Source organism: Tupaia chinensis, unplaced genomic scaffold (assembly GCF_000334495.1).
Source record: "Tupaia chinensis unplaced genomic scaffold, TupChi_1.0 Scaffold140737_1, whole genome shotgun sequence".
NCBI classification, from domain to species: Eukaryota; Metazoa; Chordata; class Mammalia; order Scandentia; family Tupaiidae; genus Tupaia; species Tupaia belangeri.
In genome coordinates this window covers 53,456-65,081 of record NW_006200607.1, presented here as the reverse complement: position 1 = coordinate 65,081, position 11,626 = coordinate 53,456, and the positions used below count along the sequence as shown (strand labels likewise).

The window sequence follows — 11,626 nt, the reverse complement described above, 5'->3', positions numbered from 1 at the left end:
AGACACGACCAGGTTGGCGGTACTCCCCTCGGGGACAAAGCCCTGGAGCCTCAGCAGGAGGCAGCGAACACAGCCAGGCTGATCCCCGACTCTGCTGTGGCCACGTGGACAGTCATGATGACGTCACGTCTGAACTACACGTGACCGAGAGCAGGCGGGCAGATGGTACCTGCACCTGTGATCTCTGGGACCATTCACCCGGAGCCTTGTCCCCTCTCCTGGTGGACACGCACGTGCTGGAACCGGCCACGGCACCACGGCACCACTGGGGATGGCTGGATCAGCTTGGTGGGTGGTGGAGGGGACAGCACAGGAGGCACTGTGGACGGTGGTGGTGACCACTATCAGGAGACGAGGGTGGGAGGCACCTTCCAGGACACAGCCTGGGTCGGTGGTGGGAGGCTGACTTCCCTACAGTCCAGAGCTGTCTGCAAAATACCAGCTCTGTGCTCCACGCCAGACCAGGCCAGGGATCTTAGGAATGAAGCTTGGTCAGTAATTATGACAAAATAAAAGTGTAAAAGTGGAGACAACCAGATGGCATAGTCATGTCACTAGGTCCCCCCCCCCACACACACACACACATGGCAGACAGCAGTTGGAGTCCAAAGCCAGTGGCTTGTAAGTCTCACTGGGAGTGCCCAATATCCTGTGAGGAGAATGGAGGACAAGGGATTGCTGCTTGGCCATCTTCCCTGGGGAGTTTCCCATTTTCCCTCTCACTGTCTCTGTTTCTCTATTGCCAGTACATGTGCCCTAGGTCAAAAACTTAAAAAAAAAATAAAAAGTGTAAAAGGGTACACTTGGTCATTTCAGTAAGCACAACAGGGACTTATAAATGCATTGCTAAGTTCAGAATCGGTGTGACTAAAAATTGCTGCAACTCTGCAAAGCAATTAACCATAAGCTCTGAAATAGAAATAAAATTAATGATCACTTAAATATTTCTAAAATTAAAACTGAATATTGTGTGTTTGTAAAAGTACACTCTAGTTGTGAAGCTTCAGATGAACTAGTTATTAACAATTAAAAGTTCAGTTTAGTGCACCTTGTAATTGCAGTGTGGTGGTAAGTGCATAAACCGGCAATGTGTGTGCAGTAACCACTGGTATCCGTAGGGCTTTCACAGTTTACCAGAAATGTGAGACAAACGTGCATAACTACAAACCCTAACTTTTATTTGATGATGTTCTTTCTACAATTTCTGATGCATTTATTCTCTCTTTATATGTTGCTCGTGAGAACGTGTTTCATTGTGTACAAATACAATGAAAATTCCCTAACTTAAGTTGGTAGTTGGCATAACAATTCTAATATTTTTAATTTATCTTCCCATAGGTCTACAAGGAAAAATAACTATTTCCTGAATGAGTAGATTCAATTGAATGCATAATACGTCTTGTTTTTTTTTCTTAACTTACCTATACTAATTACCCTTTCTTTGAATTTTGTGCAGATATAAGTAATTTCTTTCCCTCCTGGCTACTTTTAGTCCCTGTGGAGAGCAGTCATTCTGAACAAACACAGTGACCTTCAGACATATGCAGAAACACTATTTGTGAGCTTCATTTGCATAGCTATGAAAGCATTAAAATACGAATATGCTAACTGCTGATACTGCAAAGCAGTATGTCTAAGGTAGCCACATGAGTTGTTTGGATTTTGGTCCAAAAGATTGGAAGAAACAAAATGGCACCAGTTCTTTTCCCATTACCAGCCAATTAACATTTGAAACCAACTGGATTTGTATTCGATTTCTTCTTCTGCCATTTTTTGCTCTATAAAATAATAAACCACAGGTGATTCGAGGTCATGGCTTCCTCCATCAGAGAAGCCTCGTCTTCCAGATCCTCATTTTTCTATACTTGTATGTCGCTGTGTGTTTGTTTTTACATTTATTTCTAATCTACAGACTCCCCACACACACTCACTCAAAAAAAAAACAAAAAAACAAAAAACGAAAAAAACAAAACAAAACAAAACATGTTCAACCGAACAGGTCTCAGCAAGGCCCTGCACCCAGGCATGAGATAACATTTGTAATTCCTATACAATGTTGAGTGAAATTACTCTTGATTCCTGTGGATTAAGGCAGAATGTTTCATAACATGTTCACAGAGCATATTTTCTGAATCACTCTTCTCAGGGCCTGTATCACATCCTTATTCCTTAGACTGTAGACTATGGGGTTGAGCATTGGGGTGAGGATGGTGTAGAAGACAGCCAGAACCTTGTCCTCTGTGGGAGATCGGAGGGATCTTGGGCGTAGGTAAGTGTAAGCAAAGGGTGTGTAGTAGAAAGTCACCACAGTGAGGTGGGCAGTGCAGGTGGAGTAGGTCTTCCTCCTCCCTTCTGCTGAGCTCATGCGGTACACAGCAAGGAGGACTCGAATGTAGGAACACACAATACCAAAGAAGGGGAGCACAAGGAAGAGGATGGTGCTCACAAACACTGTGTACTCATAGACCCTGGTGTCCATGCAGGCCAGGGTCAGCATGGTGGGAACATCACAGAAGAAATGGTTGATGGCCCTGGACTGGCAATAAGGGATGGAGAGTGCATACGTCGTGTGGGCACACGAGTTGATAGAGCCCATCACCCAAGACCCTGTCACCATCAGCACACACACTCTTCTGCCCATTCGGACATGATAATGGAGAGGACAGCAAATAGCCACATAGCGGTCATAGGCCATGGATGTCAGGAGCAGTGTTTCTGCACCTCCCAGAGTCAAAAAGAAGAAACTCTGAATCCCACACCCCATGAGGGAGATAGACTTGCTTCCAAACAGAAAGTCGGAAGCCATCTTAGGGACGATGGTGGAGATGTAATGAATGAGAGATAGCTGACGCAGCAGGAAATACATGGGTGTGTGGAGACGGGAGTCCAGGAGGATGAGGAGCATCATGGACAGGTTGCCAATTAGTGCCATCAGGAACATGAGAATAATGAGAGCAAAGAGCAAAAGGCCGGCTGCTGACGGTGGGAACAATCCCAATAAGATGAAATCACTCGATGTTTGATTACAGGTTTCCATGGGGCATTCATGTGCTTTTTCCTAAAGGGAGACACAAGCATAGTTAAGTTAAATAGCAAACACCCAGCACACAATTCACACATGAACCTTCACAACTCAGTCCTGCCTACCAAGTACTCTGAAGTTTATTATCTTCTAGCAAAGATCAGTCTCTTTTTGTCCTTCAAAGTCTTCATTAAGATAATCCTCTGGTTGTGGTTGCTCTTTTGCAATTGCTAGATTACAATGCTGGGCTAGAAAAGTTTAGGTTATTTTATGGTATGAATTCTTTCATATAGCTTCCCTAAGCCTCTCTGCCAGGCAGAACTGTTCATGGTGCCAGGTCATCTTCCCAAGAGGTTCTGTTGGCTTTCTTGAGATCTGTATTACTTCTATAGTTTTCTGGTCATATCTTCATATATGACATTCCAGTCAAAGCTTTGTCAATTGCGAGTATTTCCAATTTCTGATTCAAAGCAACAGGTATTATTGAACTTATGCAAATAGCCCTTCAGCCACAAAATAAGAATACTCACAAATATTTTCCAATTCAAGAGGGACCAGTAAGGGAGAAAATTTTATGTTTCAATTTAAAGAAACAAACAAACATAATTTAAACGAGTTTCTGAGCCTGTCAATAGATCAAAAGAAGCATATGTTGGAATATTCACTTTACAAGCTAAGTAGCATGTGATTGAATGTATAAAAGAAATTGAAATAAAAAATTAAAGAAAAAAATTTCAAATATATTGTTAGCTAATATTTTTTAAACAACCAAGAATTTTCTAATGTAAAATGAGTAATTTAAAAAGAATTAACTGCAAACACTTTTTAAAATTTGAGTAAAAATCTTGATGTAATTAATAATAAATTATTAGAAGTTCCATATTAAATCTTTATTTTTGGAGAAAAAAAGAAAACAAAGCATAGTAAAAAAATCAGTTATGTTTTAGTCAAAAGTCATAAAATTTTATTTCACCAATTCGGTCTCATGTAATTAATCTCTCTTCTGTTGAATTTATAGTGTTACTGTGGTCTGATCTTTGTTTAAATGCTGGGAGTTAACATTCAACATTATTAGTTATATTTCTGGACTTGTTCCTAGCATTAAGTTGGTCATTTTCTTGGTTGCTTTTTGTTCTCTTATTTCTGTCTGTGTGTCTTTAGTTTTCCTGGTAGAGCACTCCCTTGAGAACCTCTTTAAGAGCCAGTCTGGTGTTGGTAAATTCTTTCGGGTTTTGTTTATCTGAGAATGTTTTGGTCTTTTCTTCTCATATAAAAGATAATCTTGCCAGGTATAGTATTCTTTGGTTGAAACTGTTTCTCACTTAACACTTTGAATAGATTTTTCCATTCTTTCTTTGTTTCTGATGAGAGGCCTGATGTTAACCTGATGGGATAACCTTTACAAGTAACCTGACATTTCTCTCTTGACAATTTTAGTGTCTCATCTTTGTCTGTGGATTTGGCCAATCTGGCTATGATGTGCTTTGGAGAAGATCTTCTTGGGTTGATTCTATTAGGGGTCCTTTGTGTTTCTTGGGTCTAGATGTTCGATTGCCTCTAGGTTTGGAGAGTTTTCTTCCAGGATTTCATGGAATAGCTAATCAATGCCCTTATTAGTTTCTTCACCTTCTGGGATAATAATTATCCGGATGTTTGGGCACTTAATGGTATCTAGTATTTCTCGTATATTGTTCTCATTTTAGGGGGTTATTTTCTTAGTCTTTTTGGTGACTTTTTTTATAGGTCAGATGTTTTGTCTTCAACATCTGAGATTCAATGTTCTGCATGGTCCATTATACTTTTAATAGTTTCAAGAGAAGTTTTGATTTCCTGTATTACAACATTCATCTTTATCAGTTCCATTTGATTCTTTTTTATGATGTGCATTTCTTCTTTCGTCAGTTCCATTTGATTCTTTTTTATGATGTGCGTTTCTTCTTTCAGGTCACAGAACTTACTCATCTCCTGGAGCTCGTTGTCTCTTTTCTCTTGCACTTTCTGGAGTTTATTGTCTCTCATCTCTTGCATCTCATTTAGTTTTGTCACTATGAAAATTTGGAATTCTTTATCTGACATTTCCACAAGTTCCATTTTACTGTCCGTGCATGATTAAGGGTTGTTCTTCTCCCTTGAGGGAAAGATATTTTCTTGGTTTCTCATATTTCTTCGGCCTCTGTGGTGGTGTCTGGTCATCCGATGATATTTTCTTGGTTTCTCATATTTCTTCTGCTTCTGTGGTGGTGTCTGGTCATCCGAAGGATTATACGTTTTTTCTTAATTTCTTAGAGTTAATTCTGAGCATTCAGAGTTGTGCAGGAGTAGGCAATCCGCAATCTCAGCAGTGCTGTTTCCATGAAGCTCGCCAAGCACCTACACTTCTGACTTTGGAACTGGGTATTACAAAGGCCTCACAGTTTTTAGGGAGTAGGTGCACTTGGGCTGAGCTGCAGGGTTTTAACTGAGAGCTCAGAGGATGGGAGTAAAGGAACTGCACTCTCTGCAGCTCCGTCCTCCCTGCTGCTCACTCTGCAGTCTCTCTTCTCTAACTTTAGTCACTTGGTAGTGTATACACTTTTGGCTAATTGCTCAGAGAAAGCTTCTACAACTGTAAGAACAGGTGCTTCCCTTTACTGTAAGGTACTTCTGAGACGATTTCTCTCCTCTACTATGTTTTGCAATGTGGTATCCACAGAAAGAGATTTTTAGTTCAAATTTATAGAAAGGAGTTTACCTCTTCGGGTAGGGGGTACAGTAAGTGTTGAGGATTTCTATAACCCTAAAAGTATTCAGATGCTTGGCTACTATGTACCCATGCCTTTTCAGATACTCAGCATGTGAGGCAGAACAGTAGAGTGAGGAAGTAAGGTAAAAAATAGGAAAAGGAAAAGAAGAAAAATAAAGTAAAAAAAAAAAGTCTAGACAAAAGCAATGAAAAGAGAAAAACAATTTAAAGGTAAAAAATAAAAACCAGCAGAAAATCAAAGGTGATTTAAAAGTGGCTTCTGAAATTAGCAAGAGAAAGCAGAGGCCAGAGGTAAGAAAAAGTGTTTTAAAAATTAAAAAAAAAATTTAAAGAGAGAGAGAGGCAGAGAGAGGACATAAGTTGTCCTACCTGAGTGAGGGTTTCTGGGGTCTGGAAGATGGGGTTTAGAGCAGAGCCTCAGTCGCTTTGGCCTCTGTATATGGTCGACTTTGACTTGACTAATATGCACTGTAGTCATGCTGGGGAAAACCAAGCTATACACTGTAAACATGTAGTGTGTAAATGTAATTTTTTTGGAAAGAACAGAAATAAAAATAAATTGCTAGTGCAGCAAAGTTTAAAATCATTTCTAGTTTAGTAGTTTATACAAGGCTCCCTATGGCACATTTTTCATGAGCTACTGAAAGAAATCTTCCCCAATGGGAGACAGTCATGCCACAATTCCTTTTCCTCCACTTCTCCCTCCCTTCAGGATTTGGGCAGGTACGTGCACACACACACAGTGTATTTTTTATACTGCCAAGCCTAGGACTTGAATACCACCGTCGGCCATATGCAATCCAGCCACCTCAGCCATGATACCACCACCTGGTCCCTGTATGTTTATCTGGATACTAAGAAGAGGACTTTTTTTCTTATGAAATATAAATTCAAATGGGTTATTCTGTCACTTTTATTCTATTTATCCAGTGAAATGGCTAAAAGTGACTTATTTAGAGCCCATTTAAGAATATTTTCATAGCCTTTAAATAAAGTGTGCAATTAAAAAACTTAAAATGTAATTGGTGCATCAGCATTAATATCATTATACAGAGGAGAACGCAGAAAATAACTTGGTGATTTACTAGTAAGTAAGAGAAACAATCCTGGAACCTGTACTGTGTCTCACATGAAAGAAAAGACAGGTGCACAAACTTCTATGTCCTGTTCCCATCTGGAAGGGCTCCTACCAGCATTTGTGAAGGTGCTCGCATCACCTCCTTTGTAAATAAATGCGAGGATGTTCATATTCCACATAACGAGTAAAATCTCCCAAGTACCGTTCATGTTTCAAAATAAATGACATATCACCATTTGTTGAAGTAAAAATGCAGTGTAAATAAGTGATTCACATATTGATAGAAGACACAGATTTTTTAAATATAGTCCCATTGTCATAAGGATGAATAACTGAATCAAGATTTTTGAAGGGAATTTTTCAAGTGAGTGACCAAATGACAGAGCTGGGAACAAATGGGTGTGCTTTGGAGTCCAGATGAAGCAGTTTTCTACTGTAACACGGATTCTGCCTCTCCCCTTCCCCTCCAAAATCTTCTTCATTTTGACCAAAACTAGTTTGAAAGCAAAATAATTATTAGGGGCCAGCAGTTAGTATAATGGCTATGTCGCTGGACTCCCATGTAGTCGACCGCGGTTCAAGTCCCAGACCCGGTGGCTTAAACTGATGCAGGGTGCGTATGCGTGCGTGCCCAAGATCCCATCCCGAGAGAAGAATGGAGGAGAAGGGATTGTGGCGTGGCCATCGCCCCTGGGGGGTGATTTCTCACTTTCTGCCTCTCTGTCTCTCTGTCTTTCTGGCAAGCACACGTGCCCTATAGCAAAAACCTCTCCAAAAGAAAAATCATTATTGATCACAAAATATGGCAGATCATATTAGATTTGGCATGATAATTTGCAAAGATGCAACAAAAGTGTGGGCTTAACAAAAAATCTACCTCAAATTGGTTTGGCTGGAAGTTCTTTTTGTTTTGTTTTGTTTTGTTTTGTTTTTGGGTTTTTTTGGAGAGGTTTTTGCTATAGGGCTCATGCGCTCGCCAGAAAGACAGAGAGAGACAGAGAGATAGAAAGCGAGAAGAAAGCGAGAAATCACCCCCCAGGGGGGATGGCCAAGCCACAATCCCTTCTCCTCCATTCTCCTCTTGGGATTTTGGGGATGCACGCACACATGCCTGGCGTGAGTTTTAAGTCACCAGGTCCGGAACGCAAACCACGGTCAACTACATGGGAGTCCAGTGACATAGCCATTACCCTAACTGCTGGTCCCTGGCTGGAAGATTTTTTTTTTTTAATTTTTCTTTTAGAGGTTTTTAGCAGAAAAACAGAGACAGAGATACAGAAAGTGAGAAATCACCCCCCTCCCCAGGGGGGATGGCCACGCCGTAATCCCTTCTCCTCCGTTCTCCTCTCGGGATCTTGGGCATGCACACACATGCGCCAGACTTGAGTTTAAGCCACCAGGTCCGGGAGTAGAACCGTGGTCGACTACATGGGAATCCAGCGACATAGCCATTACGCTACCTGCTGGTCCCCCTGGCTGGAAGTTTTTAAAAGTAATCTCCCGACATTTTGAACAGCCTCTAAAAGTCACAGACATTTGTAGAAAACTGGATCACTCCCTCCATCTTCTGTGTAAATAAAAGCGAAAACATACATATTGTGCACAATGAGCAAACTCCCCAAATATTAACCAAGTTTCACAAGAAATTATCAATTTATCTTATTTGTTGAAGTCAAAATGCATTGCTTCCCTGCCCACACATTTCGTTTTGGTGTAAGAGTAGAAAATTAGATAATGAGGGGCAGGCAGGAGGTGCTGTGGTTAAGGCACGGGACTCTCACATGGCCGACTGTGGCTCAAGTTCCGGACCTGGTGGCTTGCTTTCTCGCTTTCCTTTGCTCTCGCTCTCTGGTCAAATTAAGAAATAATAACAACAATAAACAAAATTTAATAAATAATTCTAGAAGATTCGGTATCGAAAAAGTATTTTAGCAATTCACATATTCAGAGGAGATACAGGTTTTTTCAAATACAGGCTAATTGTCATAAAGATGAGCAACTGATCAGAGTTCTGTCTTATGGTGTGGCCCAGTGACAGAGCTGGGAACAAAGCAGTGTGCTCTGGAGTCCAGATTAAGACATTTCTCATTAAAGCACAGATTTTATTCCCATTTGTTTTGAAATGAGGGTGGGCTTATTCTGCTTCATCATACCAGTTCACTGCAGATAGTCAGGGTAGGTTTGAACCTAGATCTTATTCTAGCTCTTACACTTAGGGAAAGGTGAACTCTGTAGGTAAATTTGAGTCTCTGAGACTACACTTTAAAAGTAGAACAGAAAGAGCCTGGGCTGTTTGCTCTGTCTGAGATGACACCTGCTAGACGCACAGGACACGGAAGGTAAAACAGCACACATGACACAGCACCAAGATTACCATCACTCATGGCAAAGCAAAACAAAGGAAAGAAAAAAATAACAGAACAACAAAAACTCAACCCGGGTCTAGAAAACGTCGGCCTCCGTGGCCCTCGCTGTGAGCATGGCCTGTGTCAGGGTGACTCAAGTTCGAGTTTCCCGTGGGCCCACAGAAGCGCGCTCCAGCGTGGGCGCCCCGAATTCCGCACTGGCCTCGTTCCCCTCCTGCAGAGAGCGCGTGGACGAAGGCGCTCCCGGCCGCTGTCCTCGCCTGCACCTCCGCCGACGCCCCTGTCCGTGTCGGACCCCTTGTCCAGGGACTCCACACAAATCTGTTTCTGAAACAAAGTTCCCCAAAACTCTCATCAGAGCTCATCCCCCATGTGGTCGTGGGAAACAGCTACAACTGGGACTAGTACCTTTCATTATCTCCGAGTGGGCGCAGACTTCGGCCGTAGGTGGAGCAGCGCTTCTGCAGGCACCGCGTGAGCAACGTCCCTGTTCTGAGTAGCTTCCCGGGTCCTCCGGGGGACACGTGTGTACCGCTCACTCGGCCCTACGCGTGGCGTTGTAGAGGCTCCACGGAGAGCAGCAGGCAGCACCTCCCGCCTGTTTCCCTGCGCAGGGAGTCTGCTTGCTGTGTTCACCTGGGACCATTCACGAGGCTCGGACAGCAGAGGGCGAGTCACTAATGACGCAGGTTGGCCTTAGGCCAGGGGGAGGCGTGAGTTCTGGCACTGCATTTAGCTGGTTTCAAGATGTGCCACAGTGTGAAAATAAATGAATATTTTTATTCAGATTACCCCAACATCATAGTCTCTAATATTTTAAGAAACACTATGTTACATGGCTATATTTTATGTCATTATTCAGTATATGCATAATAATGTTTATTTGTGTCGATTTCTTTCACAATTTTGCTTATATTGGCAAAAATTTAGTAGATTAAAATAGATTTACGTAAATTTCCTTTTTTTCTTAGAGGTTTTTGCCTTAGGGCACGTGCACTAGCCAGACAGTTACAGTGAGAGGGAAAGTGAGGAATCACTCCCTAGGATCACGGCCACGCCACAATCTCTTCTCCTCCATTCTCCTCCTGTGATCTTGAGCACAAACACACACGTGTCCAGCATGAGTTTCAAACCACTGTGTCCAGGATGCAACTGGGGTTGGCTGGGCGGAAGTCCACCAATGTAACCACTACCACATCTGCTTGCTAGGGAAATTTAATAAAAATATTTGTTATACATATTTAAAACATCTCACCCACAAAAAGGAGTAATCTTTAACATATTAACCAAATCATCACTGCTGCATCTCCTGGTACCCAGAATTAGACTAACAACAGATAGGCTTTATTTTTTAAGAACATGATTTGCAAGCTCTCCGGGATACTAGACAATGTTTATCTCATTGGAGCCAGCTTGCTTAACCTTTTATTTAAAAAAATATATTATTATTTATACATTAAATTGCTATACATCATTTAGATTGTAAAGAGACTTTACCCAGCATGATATACATCTCGGATCAGCCCAGTTGAGAATACTGTGCACGTCATCATCAATACTCACCAACAGGTAGTAAACCATATCTGCATGCTTAATATTAAACAAAGGATGGAGACAAGTCTGGCACGTTATTATAACTGCTGAGCAATATAAACATTCGAAAGGTTCCAGCTAACATCCGTGACAATAGGCCCAGTGTTCCAGTCTCTGGAGCCTAGTAACATCTCCCTGTCTCTCATTTCTGGGGCAGCCATCCTTTTCCTTCTCCTCAGTAGTATCCACTTGTTACACCCCTGAAGTCAGGCAAAATGCTAACCTAGATCCAAACTTATAAGTTGTAATTCTATATTTATCTATACTCTCAGGTATGTGAACAGTTTTTTCCTAAAAAGAGTGACAAAATGGGGACCAGCAGTTAGCATAATGGCTATGTTGCTAGACTCCCATGTAGTCGACCATGGTTCGTGTCGTGGACCTGGTAGCTTAAACTCATGCTGGGCGCATGTGCATGTATGCACTAGATCCTGAGAGAACAGAGGAGAAGGGATTGCAGTGTGGCCATCCCCCCTGGTGGCTGATATCTTACTTTCTGTCTCTTTGTCTCTCTCTGTCTTTCTGGCAAGCACACACGCCCTATAGGGAAAAAACAAAAAACAAAGCAACAACAACAACAAAAAAACTCTCCAAAAAAACCACACAAAAAAGTGACAAAATGACAGAGATGAATCAGCATGTACTGATAACATTAAGTGTTAATGGATTAAATTTCCTACTAGAAGACACACCTCAATGGATTAATATAACAGAATCCCTCTATATGTTGCTTACAAGAAACACACTTCATGATCAAAGGTATGCATAGATTGAAAGGGAAGAGCTGGAAAAATATTCTTTCATGCAGACAGAAATAAAGGGAA

At 41.6% G+C, this 11,626-nt stretch overlaps 1 protein-coding gene across 1 annotated transcript; it reads right to left on the bottom strand.

Annotated features, from left to right (window-relative positions):
- Positions 1–2,101: 2,101 nt before the first annotated feature.
- LOC102502346 (olfactory receptor 2L5) lies at positions 2,102–9,804 on the bottom strand. Its single transcript, XM_006162821.2, has 2 exons — positions 9,618–9,804; positions 2,102–3,058 (listed from the first exon to the last, which is right to left on the bottom strand). Exon 2 carries the CDS (start codon positions 3,035–3,037, stop codon positions 2,102–2,104), a length of 936 nt encoding a protein of 311 aa, XP_006162883.1. The 5' UTR covers positions 3,038–3,058; positions 9,618–9,804.
- Between the last annotated feature and the right edge of the window lie 1,822 nt (positions 9,805–11,626).

Coding starts and splice junctions, on each gene's coding strand:
- LOC102502346 (XM_006162821.2), bottom strand. CDS start 3,037: ATGGAAACCTGTAATCAAACATCGAGTGATTTCATCTTATTGGGATTG.